The 17,199-nt window shown below is 38.0% G+C and overlaps 1 protein-coding gene across 1 annotated transcript in view; it reads left to right on the top strand.

Annotated features, from left to right (window-relative positions):
* LOC134803644 (IQ and AAA domain-containing protein 1-like) overlaps positions 1 to 16,347 on the top strand; it is a 40,668-nt gene extending 24,321 nt beyond the window's left edge. The window contains exons 14-20 of the mRNA XM_063776427.1: positions 1,814 to 1,923; positions 2,843 to 3,006; positions 7,105 to 7,253; positions 8,292 to 8,391; positions 10,927 to 11,050; positions 12,978 to 13,097; positions 16,263 to 16,347. Of these exons, the coding sequence (XP_063632497.1) occupies positions 1,814 to 1,923; positions 2,843 to 3,006; positions 7,105 to 7,253; positions 8,292 to 8,391; positions 10,927 to 11,050; positions 12,978 to 13,097; positions 16,263 to 16,347 (852 nt within the window). The remainder of the gene's footprint in view (positions 1 to 1,813; positions 1,924 to 2,842; positions 3,007 to 7,104; positions 7,254 to 8,291; positions 8,392 to 10,926; positions 11,051 to 12,977; positions 13,098 to 16,262) is intronic.
* The last annotated feature ends 852 nt before the right edge of the window (positions 16,348 to 17,199 follow it).

The raw sequence follows: 17,199 nt of genomic DNA, 5'->3' as shown, positions 1-17,199 counted from the left end.
AAGGACCTGAAAGAGATAGGTAGACAATACCGTAGACCAAAAAGTAGAACAATGGAAAAGGTAGACAAGGACAGCCGACCCTAGATAATCGGATAAGGCTTAGGACAAGACGAAGAAGTCCCTTCTTTTATGACCTATTTGAAAATCTCTTCTAGTTATTCTTATTACAACTGTAGATTGACTCAATTCATTCTGATAATAATTAAAATTACATCGAATAATAATTCAAATCATTTTATTAGTAATATTTAAGAATTACATAACGGTGCTATCCATAGTGCTATCTGAGGTCATAATTTTAGTGATATCGACTTATAGTAAGTTTCGCTGGTCATCGCACTTTTTAAACGCCTTACCAAGTCGCACTCGTCAAATCGGTGTATCTTTATGCACATAACACCTATGTATTTCTATACAACTCAACATAATCTTTATATTCTCTTCCTAGCCGGTTGGACATTAATCCTCGCTTTCCAACAAGCCATTGTGTACGTCTCCGTGTTGAACGCTAGAATCGCCACATACACACCATACTTCCTCGCACTGTTACCGTGGATCACATGGTCTAGCTTATTAATATCCACCCTATTAATATCATATATCCCTTTCTTCAACATACACTTCTTAGTATAAGGAATACCCAATGCATTGAAAAGCGCTTTCGTTAAAAAACTTTCACACTTAAGTTTGTCCAATTCAAAGATCGGTTTGACGCCATTTTGTGTTTCAAAGCCGACGGACATCGTTGCGTAGTACTTATCGTCTTTAATATCCTCTGTCAATTCTGCACTACCTTGAAGATAACTAATTCCTTGGCTGTTATTATATATTTCGACATGAACTTTCAATGGATTATCCTTTTTGTAAGGTAAGGGTGGTTTCTCGCAATTTTCTAGAGAATTCCATGTCGCTACGTATTTTTCTGACGCGTATACAATTTCGAAATATATAGAAATTGTCAAAAGCGCGCGTAATTTCATGGTGAGTTCAACTTGAATAATGCTTATGTACCTAACATAATTTTTCTAAACGATCTTTTTCCTATATATATATATATATATATATATATATATATATATATATATATATATATATATATATATGAAAAAATGACTGTCGTAATTATATTCATTGTTTGGTACTCATGAAATATTTTTGATCGTGTTTATCATAAATCTAAAACGATTAGTAGGTAATTTGGCCAGCTCGGAAGAAATTATTATAAAAGATAATAATGGCATTTTGCAGCAAAATTACGATCAATATATTCTTAGGTAGGTAAGTACATATTACAGACATATATGTTATATTTATATATCTGTAATAATATCAACAGAGAAGTTGTAAGTATGCAAGTATCGCTATTTGTACGATAGTCAAGTGTGTATTGTAAATCAATCAATGTCTGAGTGAAATCATAATTGTATTGTTGTAATAAAAATCGGTGTATTCCCAATTTCCCATTTGTCACCGTCCCACGTGACCGCCGCCATATATGAAGAGGGGACGGATGGGCACATTTGTGCACGGCGCGGACAAATGGGCTTTTAATTGATATTCGTATCTAACCGGTAGGGAATGCAAACCGGTTTTTTATTTGTATGAAATTTCGGTTAATAGCCGGTTACTAACCGGTTTTTAATTTTAAACCGGTTTGCATTATACTAACTAGAAAAATTAGAAAATTTAGAAATAAAAACTATTTTAGTATTATCATCAAATTAATTATTATCGGACACTATAGGTACTGCCTGGTTGATGAAATTGAGGTCACCCCCTTTCGTCTTTAATGGTCCTGATTTTCTGCTTATAGTACCTGTTCGACCTCGGGATACTTTCGAAGCCGTCGGGGAAGATCGACGACATCATAGGCGACTCTAACTACGTAGCCTACGAATGCAACATTACGGATCCGAATTCAAGGTAATCCTTTATTAGGGTGTTACCACAGCAATCGATGGTTTCTAACTAGACCAATCGCAATCGATCGATCGACGTCGACTGCTCCATTCAACCATCGATCGATTACCGATCGATCGGTGTGGTAACACACTAAGATGATATAGATACCTAGTATTCGATGTGGAAACACAAAATTGGAATGTGTGGAACGGTGTGAACGATGTGGAATTTAAGACAAATTCGTGATCCGTTTTTACATAAATATTAACAATAAGGTATTGCCAGAGCTCAACAAGGGTGAGGAATGTTAGAGTCGGCAACGCGCATGTAACACCTCTGGAGTTGCAGGCGTCCATATACCAACGTCCCAATGCTGGGCACCGGCCTCCCCTCATGCGCGAGAGGGTTTCGGCTATAGTCCAAATGCTGGCCCAATGCGGGTTGGGGACTTTACATACACCTTCACGCCTTACGCTTTTTCAATATATAGGTATTATTATTTTTCATTTCTCATGCTCTGAAAGAGGGTCATTGTTGTTCTAAAAGGTATGCAGAAAATGATACTAGGGCATTTTAGGTTCCAAGTACGATTTTATTAATTTTATTAAATTGAAATTTGGGTACATATAAATGGATTTGTCATACAATTTCCATGATATTTGACTCCCCATTCCATAAATAACGATACTTTTTCCTAAATTGTTAATTGAAAGTACCCTCAAAAAATACTATAAAAATTTATACTTAGTCGTGTTTTTAAAAAAACACATGCATTTTATTTTTCTCGTATTCGAAATGAAAAGTAGAGTGTTTAACTCGAGTGAAAGACATCATTTCAGCCTCGGACTATTGTCGCTTTCACTGCGTTCGAGCGCCAAACTAGCTCGCCAGAAATGAGTGCCTTTCATCCCTTGGTTAACAATCTACTATATTACCATAGTTTCCCACCGCCCGGCTACGGCGACGTGCGCCGACGTCTCGCGCTGTCCTGCGTGTTCGGGGCCGGGTTCGAACCCGGGGCCGTGCGCAACCGAGCCGTGCTGCTGCTCGGCCCGCCGCGCAACGGGAAGAGCTTTCTCGTAGACTGCGTTGCTGGGGAGATGAGTTAGTATATTACTCTACTTCTTCTCTTCTTCTTCCTCGCGTTATCCTGGTATTTTGCCACGGCTCATGGGAGCCTGGGGTCCGCTTGACAACTAAACCCAAGAATTGACGTAGGCACCAGTTTTTACGATAGCGACTGCCATCTGACCTTCCAGCACAGAGGGAAAACTAGGCCTTTTTTGGGATTAGTCCGGTTTCCTCACGATGTTTTCCTTCACCGAAAAGCGACTGGTAAATATATTTAATACATAAGTTCCGAAAAACTCATTGGTACGAGCCGGGGTTTGAACCTGCGACCTCCGGATTGAAAGTCGCACGCTCTTACCGCTAGGCCACCAGCGCTTAGTATATTACTCTACTGTTATTTTTAATAGCCTTTTGTTATAGTGTCCCACTGCTGGGCAAAGGCCTCTACTGTATAACAGTTTATAAACTGAAATACAGATGTAGTGCATAATTATTTTCCATCGTATTTTCACGGAAACGTACGAACGTGTCTTGCTATTTCAGTCAGTCTCGGTACAAAAAGTACTGACATTGACTGAACTAGCATGACACATACGAACGTTTCCGAGAAAATACGATGGGTAATAATTATGCACTCTAGGTACATCATTACATGCTGTTTAGTCATATTGTCAACCCACATTATAGTCTGTTCGAGAAACGGAAAACGGTAAAAAATAGAGATAATACTCCTAAAAATACGTGTGATACCTCATTAGATTCGTAATGATGTCTAGAAAAATGTATTCGAAGCGTGTATTAGCACACAAAAAATATCAAAAGTTATAAACAAAAAAAGGGGGAAAAACGTAGATTTTTTTTATTTCCCTAATATCTCAGAAAGTATTAATATTTAAGAAACCAAAATTAATATTATAAAAGAGGAGGATATTTCGAATAAAACATTCCCGACCTGTAGAACTGTATCTCCATTATTTATACTTTTTATTCAACGCTGAACACAGCCCTCCGCGCCTCATTTACGAGAAACGCGCGCGGCGTGAAAAAACGATTACGTAACATTAAATCTAATTTTAAAGATATTAAATATTGTATGAAAACTTTAAAAAAAAAAATGGTGTATTTAGAACATATCAACAAATGTAATACTTGTAGAAATTGATCTTAAAGTTATTTTTTCAACAAGTTAGGCAATTGTTAATTAACAAAATTTTCTCGAAATTCCTTCTTTATGGAAAACGAAATAAAATGTATAAATAACTATTGTAAAATGTTGTCGCTTTCTAGAGGTCTTCTCATATACATACATTTGTTGACATGTTCCAAATACACTATATCTTTTAAAAATTTTCAATGAATATTGAATTCCTTTAAAATTATATTTAATGTTACGTAATCGCTTTTTCACGCCACGCGCGTTTCCCGAAAATGAGGCGCGGAGGGCTGTGTTCAGTGTTGGATAAAAGGTATAAATAATGGAGATACAGTTCTGCAAGTATGGAGAGTTTTATTTGAAATATCCTCTTCTTTTATAATGTTAATTTTGATTTCTTAAACATTAATACTTTTTGAGATATTGGGGAAATAAAACATAACTACTTTCCCCCCCCCCCCCTTTTATTGTTTATAACTTTTGATATTTTTTGTGTGCTAATACACGCTTCGAATACATTTTTCTAGGCATCATGACGAATCTAATGAGGTATCACACGTATTTTTAGGAGTATTATCTTTATTTTTCACCGTTTTCAGGATCTCGAACAGACTATTAATTTTTCAATAAGTATGTCAACTTTAATCGTAAACTTTTTGGGTTGACATCTTATTGCAAAAAGAACGCGTTTTAGTAAAAAAACATAATCTTTTCAAAATTTTTGTAGAAGCCATTATGTTAGGTGGGATTGGATTTGTGACCCTTCTGAAAACCCAACGGTTACTACAAACGTGAGGTAAGTTAGTCGGCGACGGCAGTCACTTTCACCAATATCTAGACACGCGGTAGCGTGTCCAGCCAAGTTCAAAGAAAAAGGAACTGGCGACGCAGCAACCGTGTGTAATATTACACGAACCATTTCGAGCTACTTTTGACCCCTTCACAACTTGAAACCTACTTAACCTACACAAATGAAATTTGGCACATGTATTCAAGCCCCTTAGCTTGTCCAAAATACAAAATTTCATAAAAATAGCTCATACAGTTATTGATAAATCAACGTGTAAAAACCGGCATTTTTGTGACTGACTGACATATAGATCACAAACCTAACCCACTTCCAGATGACCTAGAAACTTGAAATTTGGCATCAAGGTAGACTATTAGGTGTATATAGAGGGAAAAATCTGAAAACTGGAAATTATTGATATTTCGATGGAAAAAAAATTATTAATACTTATAGACCAAAATCCTAACCCACTTCTAGATTACTTAGAAACTTGATATTTGGCATCAAGGTAGACTGTTAGGTGTATATAAAGGGAAAAATCTGACAACAGGAAATTATTGATATTTCGATGGAAAAAAAAAATAATACTTATAGACCAAAAACCTAACCCACTTCTAGATGATTTAGAAACTTGATATTTGGCATCAAGGTAGACTGTTAGGTGTGTGTAAAGGGAAAAATCTGAAAACTGGAAATTATTGATATTTCGATGGAAAAAATAATAATTAATACTTATAGACCAAAAACCTAACCCACTTTTAGATGACTTAGAAACTAGATATTTGGCATCAAGGTAGACTGTTAGGTGTATATAAAGGAAAAAATCTGAAAACTGGAAATTATTGATATTTCGATGGAAAAAATAATAATTAATACTAATAGATCAAAAACCTAACCCACTTCTAGATGACTTAGAAACTTGATATTTGGCATCAAGATAGACTATTAGGTGTATATAAAGGAAAAAATCTGAAAACCGGAAATTATTGATATTTCGATGGAAAAAAAAAATTAATACTTATAGACCAAAAACCTAACCCACTTCTAGATGACTTAGAAACTTGATATTTGGCATCAAGGTAGATTATTAGGCGCATACAAAAGAATTGAGATCTATATGGGTGCCAAGTTCTGTGCTGTGTAGAAAATCCTGAAATTATAAAGGATTTGTCTTGGCTAGTTTTTACCAACAAACCAAATTTTAGAAAAGTAACGTCGTTACCTAGTCAAATATAATAAATAACCTATACGTAAAAACTAGCCAAGACAAATCCTATATAATTTCAGGATTTTCTACACAGCACAGAACTTGGCACCCATATAGATCTCAATTCTTTTGTCAGCGAGTCAACAACAACACATATTCTTAATATTGAACTTGGCTCTCATTTCACATTTATGTTTTTGTTGGGATTTTATTAGCGATATACGGTGTGGCCTATTACACAAGCAAAAAATTAGACTGTATAGGTTGTACTTCTCAAACTAACCAAGCGACTAGCAAGCGACGAACTTGTTCAGCGACTTTTGGACATTAAGAAGTCTTTAGACTTCCAAATTTTTCATACAAATAAAATATTACCTTTAATGTACGCTGTCATCAGTGTAATTGACGTTGCTTTTTATTAGTAGCCTATATTGTGTCCCACTGCTGGGAAAAGGCCTCCCCTGTCTTTCGCCACTCGTCACGGCTTTGTGACGTTGGTTGTCACGCTTTAAACATAACACAACTGGCAATAAGGACCGTGCGCGTTGGAGGGTCTGCCATCTTGTGACCTAAATCGGAAACATTATGTGCACATGTACATTGCCAAAGCAAGTGCTACCATCTACCGTTCGCGTCGGTACGTTTCCTTGTGCATAGTAGGTTGTGCCATCTTGTGGGCTACATCGGAAGCATAAACGACACCTTTACGCTTCGCGCCAAAAATCTGACGGCTCCTATGCTGCCCCCTATAGGTCATGCACGGGGCCTATACGTTACGTCTTGGTATTAAACTGAACATATAAGTTTTAAAAGTTGCTGAGGAAATGTTGGTTAGTTTGAAGAGAACAGCTTACAGTTTAATTTTTTATTACAGGCCACACCACCGTGTGTTTATACCGATATTACCGGTTTATACCGGTATATACCGATATTGTTTACGATGAAATTTTAACACAATAACTTTAAATGCTGTCCATCTAGATGCAGTAAAAATAGACATATCGCCAGAAATGGTCAGCGCCGTGGTGAAGTGGCCAGCGAAGACGGTGCAAGACGTATTCCTGGCCGCCCGGGTGTTCCAGCCCTGCGTGGTCTACATGAGAAACGTCGAGAGGGTGTTTCTCAATCCCGCCAAGGTAATCTATATACAGGATGATTTTGATATGTTAAAAGGCGCGAAAAAACTTGGCATATAGGTACATACAAGGCATTGACACTGTAGACAACTTTATCTATTTGGGATCTACCATAAAGAATGAAGGAAGCTGTGTCCCGAAGATCAAGCGTAGAATAGCCATGGCGAAAGACGCGATGATATGCCTTCAGAACATCTGGAAAAATCGGAGTATAAGCTATAAGACCAAAACTCGCTTAGTCAGAGCCTTAATAATGCCTATATTTCTCTATGGAGTAGAGACGTGGACAATCCGATCAAGAGAGAGGCAGAGAATAGATGCGTTCGAAATGTGGTGCTGGAGGCGAATGCTACGAATACCGTGGACGGCAAAACGCACAAATGTGTCTATTCTCTGACAACTTGGCATCAAGACTCGGCTGTCCACTATATGTCTGCAACGCATACTGTCATATTTCGGTCACATCATGCGAAGAGAGGGTAGCAATCTGGAAAATTGGTCATTGTTGGCAATACCGAAGGCAAGAGAACACGAGGCCGATCGCCAACACGATGATCTGACCAAATAAAGGAAGCCACCGCCTCTTCCAAGCTACATCTAGTAGTGAGGGCTACTTTGGACCGCGACCGATGGAGACAGATTGTTTATTTGAGGGGTTCCAGTGACCACGATCCTCAGTAATGAGGGACCGACCAGAGAGAGATAGGTACATAGGATTATGGTCAGTCACACATAACATAACTAAATTATTCTGTATACATATAACAGTACGACTACCATGAGTTGGCATTTGACGTTTACACTAGCGACTAATTGAACTCGATCGCCAGTCCATCTCGTTATAAGCACGTTATTTATAACACTGATGTATTGGTGCAATCGAGAGGGACTGATGTGATTGAGTTCACGCAGTCGCTAGCGTAAATGTCAAATGCTAACTCATGGTAGCCGTACAGTTCCGATTTTTAGATAATAACAGTCTAAACCGTTATATGTAGGACGTTGAAATTTGGAAAAATACATTTATCTCAGGTCCCACCAGAGCAGAGATACTTGAATGCATCACGTGTGAAGGCGGTACTAGCTAAGTGTGTGAAAGGGATAGCTGCTGAGGACAAAATCATTTTTATGGGTAAGTTCATACATAACAATTCCCAAACTTTGAAATCTGATTACAGTTACAGCTCTATGTACTCGTAATGTACTGCAGGCTAGTCGTCTTTGGAATTCACTCCCTCTAAATATTAGACAAGCTCCAAGTAAGTTTTCTTTTAAGCGGTTGTTGCGTAAGCATTTGCTAAAACAAGAGTTCGAATAATATCCATCATTATTATATTTATAGTATGTATTGTATAAATATGTAGTAGTTTGTATATATTTTATTTATTTATGTAGTTTATATGTATAGTTTGCTTTTTTTATATTCACTGAATAGGTATATTTCTCTCTCTGCACCAATTGTAGATGTCTGTTTGGCCCTATGGTTGACTGGTAGAGAATGCCATTTGGCATTAAGTCCGCCATTTGTACATTTTTGTATATACTTTGTGCAATAAAGTTTAAATAAATAAATAAATAATGTACGGCTAGTAGCATTAGAAATTTACGCTAGCGACGGCGTGAACTCGATCACGCTCCCACTCGATCGCACCAATACATCAGTGCTAACGAGATGGACAGCGATCAAGTTCACGTCGTTGCAGCGTAAACGTCAAATGTCAACTCATGGTAGCCGTATAGCATGCAATACTTAATATGTTACTCTTCGAAGGCCGCAAAAATATGTGACACGCTCTTCATGGCTCTACAAATAAAGATCGTGTCAGATATTTTTGCGGCCTTTGTTGTGTAACATATTATTGCAGATGAAAGAGTTTTTAAAAGCAAGTTTGGCCTGGCCAGCCGCATAAGAGGAAAAAGCCTTGATAATAACAAAAAGAATAGATAGTATAGAGGGGTCCTGTCATTGTAAATTTTGTAGTCACTGTAAATTTACTGCCATCTATCGACACACGACTAAACCTCAAAATGAAAACGTATAAAGTTATCAAAAAATGTATATATATGGATAAATGATTTTATTATTTTTATATCATTTTGATCCATGTTCATTCACTGATATCTATGTGTTAAAATTGCTAAATATGAAACGGTGTCGTCACGCCATCTAGCCGAAGATAGGCTAAAGGTGTGTGCGCCATCTATTCGAGAATGACTTTTACTTGAATTCCGAGGCACGTTTTTTCCTTAGACTTTATTCGTCTTATACGAAGTTACATATGTCTTTGATAATAATAATAAGGACATTCTTACACAAATTGACTAAGTCCCATGGTAAGCTCAAGAAAGCTTGTGTTGTGGGTACTCAAACAACGATAAATATATTATACAAATACTTAAATACATAGAAAACATCCATGACTAAGGAACAAATATCTGTGCTCGTCACACAAATAAATGCACATACCGGATTCGAACCAAGGACCATTGGATTCACAGGCAGGGTCACTAGCCACTAGGCCGGACCGGACGTCGAATGTTATAAGCAAAGACATATGTAACTTCGTATAAGACGAATAAAGTCTAAGGAAAAAACGTGCCTCGGAATTCAAGTAAAAGTCATTCTCGAATAGATGCCGCACACACCTTTAGCCTATCCTCGGCTAGATGGCGTGACGACACCGTTTCATATTTAACAATTTTAACACATAGATATCAGTGAATGAACATGGATCAAAATGATATAAAAATAATAAAATCATTTATCCATATATATAAATTTTTTGATAACTTTATACGTTTTCATTTTGAGTTTTAGTCGTGTGTCGATAGATGGCAGTCAATTTACAGTGACTACAAAATTTACAATGACAGGACCCCTCTATACTATCTATTATTTTTGTTATAAGTAATATTATACAGTATGTATCTGAACGAAAAGCAACTCAAACCCGTTAATGTTTAGGTAACCCTGAGCAACTTTTACTATGGGACCAACCCCGAAAACGCGGAAAAAAAATTGGATGTTTCATACATTTTGCTGGTCTGATGTTGAAATTTCCTATGGGAGAGTCAATTTTTAGGGTTCCGTACCCAAAAGGTAAAACGGGACCCTATTACTAAGACTTCGCTGTCCGTCCGTCCGTCCGTCCGTCCGTCCGTCCGTCCGTCCGTCCGTCCGTCTGTCTGTCACCAGGCTGTATCTCACGAACCGTGATAGCTACACAGTTGAAATTTTCACAGATGATGTATTTCAGTTGCCGCTATAACAACAAATACTAAAAACAGAATAAAATAAAGATTTAAATGGGGCTCCCATACAACAAACGTGATTTCTGACCAAAGTTAAGCAACGTCGGGCGTGGTCAGTACTTGGATGGGTGACCGTTTTTTCTTTTGCATTTTTTCCCGTTTTTTTTTTCATTATGGTACGGAACCCTTCGTGCGCGAGTCCGACTCGCACTTGCCCGGTTTTATTTTTCGCGTTTTCGGGGTTGGTACCATAGTAAAAGTTGCTCAGTATGACCTAAACATTAACGGGTTTGAGTAATTGCTTTTCGTTCAGATACATACTGTATTTAAAAGTCAATTTTGTACATTGCAGACCTTTGTTATTATGGTATGTTTTGGTTCAGCTTGATAAAACCATTTTGTATTAAATTTTCAGCGACCTGCTCAACCCCATACGGCTTTCCGGCAGCGCCCATGGTATCCATTTTCGACGAGATGATCCTAGTACCGCGTACCGACTACAATAGTCTGCAGCTGTTCCTCTACCACAGGCTGCAAAGGTATTTAGACCTTATATATTGTTAATAAGGTTTATTGTCCGCTAACAGCGGCTATAATGGTATCCATTTTCGACGAGATGATCCTAGTACCGCGTACCGACTACAATAGTCTGCAGCTGTTCCTCTACCACAGGCTGCAAAGGTATTTAGACCTTATATATTGTTAATAAGGTTTATTGTCAGGTAACAGCGGCTACAATGGTATCCATTTTCGACGAGATGATCCTAGTACCGCGTACCGACTACAATAGTCTAACCTGTTCCGCTACCACAGGCTGCAAACGTATTTAGACCTTATATATTGTTAATAAGGTTTATTGTCAGCTAATAGCAGCTACGATGGTATCCATTTTCGACGAGATGATCCTAGTACCGCGTACCGACTACAATAGTCTGCAGCTGTTCCTCTACCACATGCTGCAAAGGTATTTAGACCTTATTATATTGTTAATAAGGTTTATTGTCAGCTAACCGCGGCTACAATGGTATCCATTTTCGACGAGATGATCCTAGTACCGCGTACCGACTACAATAGTCTACAGCTGTTCCTCTACCACATGCTGCAAAGGTATTTAGACCTTACATATTGTTAATAAGGTATATTGCCAGTTAACAGCGGCTGTAATGGTATCTATTTTCGACGAGATGATCCTAGTACCGCGTACCGACTACAACAACAGTCTAACCTGTTCCGCTACCACAGGCTGCAAACGTATTTAGACCTTATATATTGTTAATAAGGTTTATTGTCAGCTAATAGCAGCTACGATGGTATCCATTTTCGACTAGATGATCCTAGTACCGCGTACAGACTACAATAGTCTGCAGCTGTTCCTCTACCACAGGCTGCAAAGGTATTTAGACCTTATATATTGTTAATAAGGTTTACTGTCAGCTAACAGCGGCTCCAATGTTATCCATTTTCGACGAGATGATCCTAGTACCGCGTACCGACTACAATAGTCTACAGCTGTTCCTATACCACAAGCTGCAAAGGTATTTAGACCTTATATATTGTTAGTAAGGTATATTGTCAGCTAACTGCGGCTACAATGGTATCCATTTTCGACGAGATGATCCTAGTACCGCGTACCGACTACAATATAGTCTGCAGCTGTTCCTCTACCACAGGCTGCAAAGGTATTTAGACCTTATATATTGTTAATAAGGTTTACTGTCAGCTAACAGCGGCTCCAATGTTATCCATTTTCGATGAGATGATCCTAGTACCGCGTACCGACTACAATAGTCTAACAGCTGTTCTTATACCACAGGCTGGAAAGGTATTATTTTTAATTGATCGGTGGACCTGTCATTAAAATAAGATTTCCCCAGGAACAGTCATTCATCAACATCATCATCATCATATCAACCAGAGGACGCGTTCACTGCTGGACATAGGCCTCCCCCAAAGAGTGAAATGTAATCATCCTTACGTGTGATATCATGTAAACAAACGTGACGTCACAGTGTCATTCCAACAATACGAGTCATAGACAATCTAGACATGGGACATCGTAATGTCAGATGTTTTTGAGGTGATCCGTTCGTTACTGCGATTATTGATGAAAATCTTATTAGAAATGATATTTTCAGTGGTCATTTGGTTGAATTCAGTACTTTGTGAGTTTCTTTAAGTACATATACAACATTTTAAGTGATGATTATTGTGTAATTCCAGAGAAAAGTGTCATGTCTTCGAGAAGTGTTTGTTTACATGATAGTACAAGTAAGGATGTATACATTTTAAGGCCCAGTGGGCCAGTCTGGGGGCCGCAGTTTTGCGTTAGAGAGAGCAAGTGATATTGCTAATATTGCTATCTCATTCTACCCCATGGCTGCGTCCCTTGGACTGGCCGGCGCTGGCCCATTGTGTACAGGGGCCTTTAGAACTTATGCCACTTATGATGATGATGGAATGTTCCAGTATAAGGAGCATGGAGCGTGATTTCTGCGTGCAGAGCCTAGCCAAGATGCTGCAGGGCTACGGGTTCGGAGTCATCATGGAGGTGTTCAACCGAGTCATGTCTGCCGAGAGAATTGTCAGGTCTAGATTATTATTGACATGCGTAAACGCATTTCTCCAACGTATAGTTGAATTATCGAGAAGATGGAATTGCATTTGTAGTGGTTGTATGCTGATAGTACAAGAAAATAGAAAATTCAAATATAGAATGCCTGTAAACAAACAATACTACTACATATGCAATTCCACGCTCTCGATGATTCAACTATACAAAAAAGTCTAGATTATTTATTATATCGGCAGTACACACTCGCCGAGAGCCTCTCGTCGAGAGTCTCGGCACCGCTCCGATCTAATCGGAGAAGCAAGAGATGAGACCTAACCTAACCCATGGTATAATAATATACTCCGCCTGGTACTCCATTCCCGTCTTTTCTAGGTCACCTAACTGACACGGGCTTACGTCATCATGCGACAGCGCTATATGATAATATGCGATAGCGCTATATATAGCGGCCATGTTGTTGTGACGTAGCCCCGTGTCACTCTGGGAATGGAAGACCATGTTTTATTAGACTATGATGAGACCTAACCTAACCTATAGTCTGTATCTTTAGGTACTTAAATAAAAGTAAACAAAATCTACCCTCAAATGGCTCACTAAGCCAAATGAGGGTAGATGAAAACATTACATGATCAAATAATATAGGTTAAAGTCAGTGACAGATCCAGGCGGTTTTGTATTTGGTTGGTTAACCAGTACATGTTATAACTACCCGAAAATGTACAAATTATTTGTTTACTTTTATTTAAATACCCAAAGAGAATTAAATCACTACGTCACTCTCGTCGGCACTGTCGAACAAGCCTTGAACCGAACTTTGAACGTACATTGTGCCAACACACGAAATACTTGTCAATACTACCAACACAAATAAACAACGCTAGGGCTCGACACTTCCTGTACCTACTGTTTATCGATATCGATAAATGTGCGAAACGTGCTGCTGTATTTACTGTACTACTGTAACAGTACATTTTGAGAATCAAGTGGATTAATAAAAAAAATTATATAAACAATTTTATTTTACATGATAAAAATAACAAAGGTTATTATTCAAGTAGGCATATTACATGAATGAATTCGCGCGCATTCTTTTTTAATCTGTTTCCCTTTTTATTGAAGGAACTGGATGGAGAATGATTTCCGCAAATGAACTTGTTTCCATTCAGCTTTTGAATAGGTAAATACGCCAAATCCTCATTTCCTGTTAGCTTTGCCAATAATCGAAATCTGAAATAAAGAGATTATCGATAAATTGATAGTACACTATTCGTGTCTTAGGTTACTTAGTTTTTTACTTAAAAATACTTTATTCACAGAATATTTCCGTTTCATCATGGGTTGTGCACGACTAAAACTAATTCAAACTAATTAAATTAGTAACTGTTAACGACTCAAAGTAAAAAATGAAAATATCGCATACAAACATCAGTTTACCGACCTGTTCGGATCAAGTGGAAATCTGGCTAAAAATACGTCAGTAGTTAGTCTTCTTACACGCCCACCACAAACTTCACATTTGCTTAAAGATTTGGCCCCCATTTAAATAACAACTAAAGTTATTTTGACTAAATCACAATAAAAAATAACCACGTATTTCCACGTTCACGACAATTTAAAATGACGTTATTCACGCTTTACTACCGATCATACCAACCTAAAGAAAAGTAAGTATAATACGTCTATGTTGAAAGCAAGTATGGTATGTGCTACCAAAATGCAACAGCAGTCATTTTAATTCGATAAAATTATTTCTATGCCTCAATGTTGGTAACAAGTACGTTCCTAATTTATCATAGTACCTATGGGCACAGAAGAAATAATAATAATAGTACTACCGTACAGAAAGGACACTTCCTACAAACCCGAAGTTTGACAGCGGTTCAGGGTCGAATCATACTATCCCTTTCTAATATATGGACTATCCATTTCGGAAATTTAGGGTTGTCAAAATTCAAGTGATTATCTTATCTATGGTCGTACACGCAAAAGGAAGTCAAGTGGTGCCAACCCTAATAATTGCTCGGAGCAATGCTGAGCCGAACGGAGCCGAGTTCGACCGAAGTCAGGAGTGTCTCCCCACTGGTATGGGGTGTCGATTGGCTAAAGATACAGAGTATAAAGCGAGACGAGGAGGGAGCAGTATGTACGTAGGTACGAGTGTGTAGACACTCGTTCTCGGCCTGTCTCGTGGTCTCTTGACGAGTGTGTACAGCCCGCATTAGAGTTATTCATGATGACGATGATTGATAGAAACTATCTAATGTCCTTCCTCGGACCTCAAACTATCTCTAAAGGGTCTAGCAGGCTAAGCGAACAAGAAGTGCCCCCAACGACGGATTTGGTCATTCTTTCAGGTGGTGTACTGGCAGGTCCTAAGAACACTCTATGCTTAATATCAGTCAGTTCATTCCATAAATAACGATACTTTTGGCTAAATTGTTAATTAAAAGTACCCTCAAAAATACTACAAAAATGTATACTTAGTCATGTTTTTAAACACATGCATTTTACTTTCCTCGTATTCGAAATGAAAATTAGAGTGTTTAACTCGGGTGTACGGCATGATTTCAGCCTGGAGGATGGAATGTACATATAGTTCGTTTTTTTTAGCATTAGAAATAAGGTAAACAATCTTGACGTGTCTTTTAATTGAAAAACACATTTTAAAAATAAGTTACGGCAAATATCTAACAATTATGAATCTAATATGATCATTTATATTCTTCTGCTTTCATAAGTAATAGTTATTGATTTTTAAAAAGCGTTTTTCAATTAAAAGACATGTCAAGATCGCTTACCTTCTTTCGAGTTCTTTCTAATGCTAAAAAAAAACTATAGTAGATACTGTAGTAGGTACTGGATGTGACACCGTAAAATTGTAAACACTCGTCATATTGAATGTTAGGATAGATGACATATTATTATATGGATGTTAGGTTAGATAGATGTAGTGCATATTTATTTCCATCGTTTTTTCACGTCCCGTCTTTAAGGCCTCTGTACATATAGGGCCAATGCAGGCCGTTCCAGAGGCGCAGCCATGCGGTAGAATGAAATAGCAATATCACTTGCTCCATCTATCGCATAAATGAGTCCTCCAGACTGGCCCACGCTGGCCCAATATGTACAGGGGCCTTAAGATATAATAAATGTCAATGACTATTTACGATATTTTTTAGACTGAACATCACTCCGCTCTCGCCGGTGGAATTCCACAACGCCATGGAGAGCTTCGGCTTCGAGGCTCTCAGTATGGAGGTATAGTGGCCTGCTACCGCATGCAGCACTATAATCAATTAATCATCATCATCATCCTACCCTATCCCCAACTTCATTTGGGGTCAGGCCTTCTTGTGCGTCTGCGCCAGGACAAGATGTCCCGTGTTGTCATTGGTGGGATATCTTGCGTCTTCAGGTCTCTTTTGACAGTGGACCACCAAGAGGCCGGAGATCTGCCCCTTGTACAGTCATCACTGTCATCAGCAATAGTATCTTACACAACTAGGGCCGCAAAAATATGTGACACGTTCTTATTTGGAGCGCAATAAGAGCGCGTCATATATTTTTGCGACCCTAGTTGTGTAAGATACTATTGCTGATGACTGTACTATTCAGCACTGTAATATTTATAATTATTAAACACTATGGAGTATTACTGCAATGTTCTGCCGCCAGAGTGCACCCAGTAAACCATAGAGTAACTTATACATACTAGGCCTTAAACAGTTTGGCAAGTTTTCACTATGACATTGATGCATCAAGGCGGTTTGTTTACGGTGGCCTACAGCCAGGGTTGGGCAGTATTTCAATTACATGTATTTGAAATACGTATTTGAAATACATTTTTGTATTTTGTATTTGTATTTCAAATACTACCTGGAAAAGTATTTTGTATTTGGTATTTCAAATAATGCACTCACATGTATTTTGTATTTTGTATTTCAAATACTTCAAGCATCAAAATACATTTCTACAAAATACATTTTATTAAATTCTATAATCCTAAAATGGAACGTTTATTTAAATATAATGTACGACTTGTACGAGGGCAAATACAATGCGCGAGCTATTCTGCGCGGAACTTTTCGTCAACGGCCAGGGTATATGGTCATTGCA

This window comes from Cydia splendana, chromosome 27, assembly GCF_910591565.1.
Source record: "Cydia splendana chromosome 27, ilCydSple1.2, whole genome shotgun sequence".
NCBI classification, from domain to species: Eukaryota; Metazoa; Arthropoda; class Insecta; order Lepidoptera; family Tortricidae; genus Cydia; species Cydia splendana.
The sequence above is the reverse complement of the archived record's forward strand: the minus strand, read 5'-3'. Positions and strand labels throughout refer to the sequence as shown.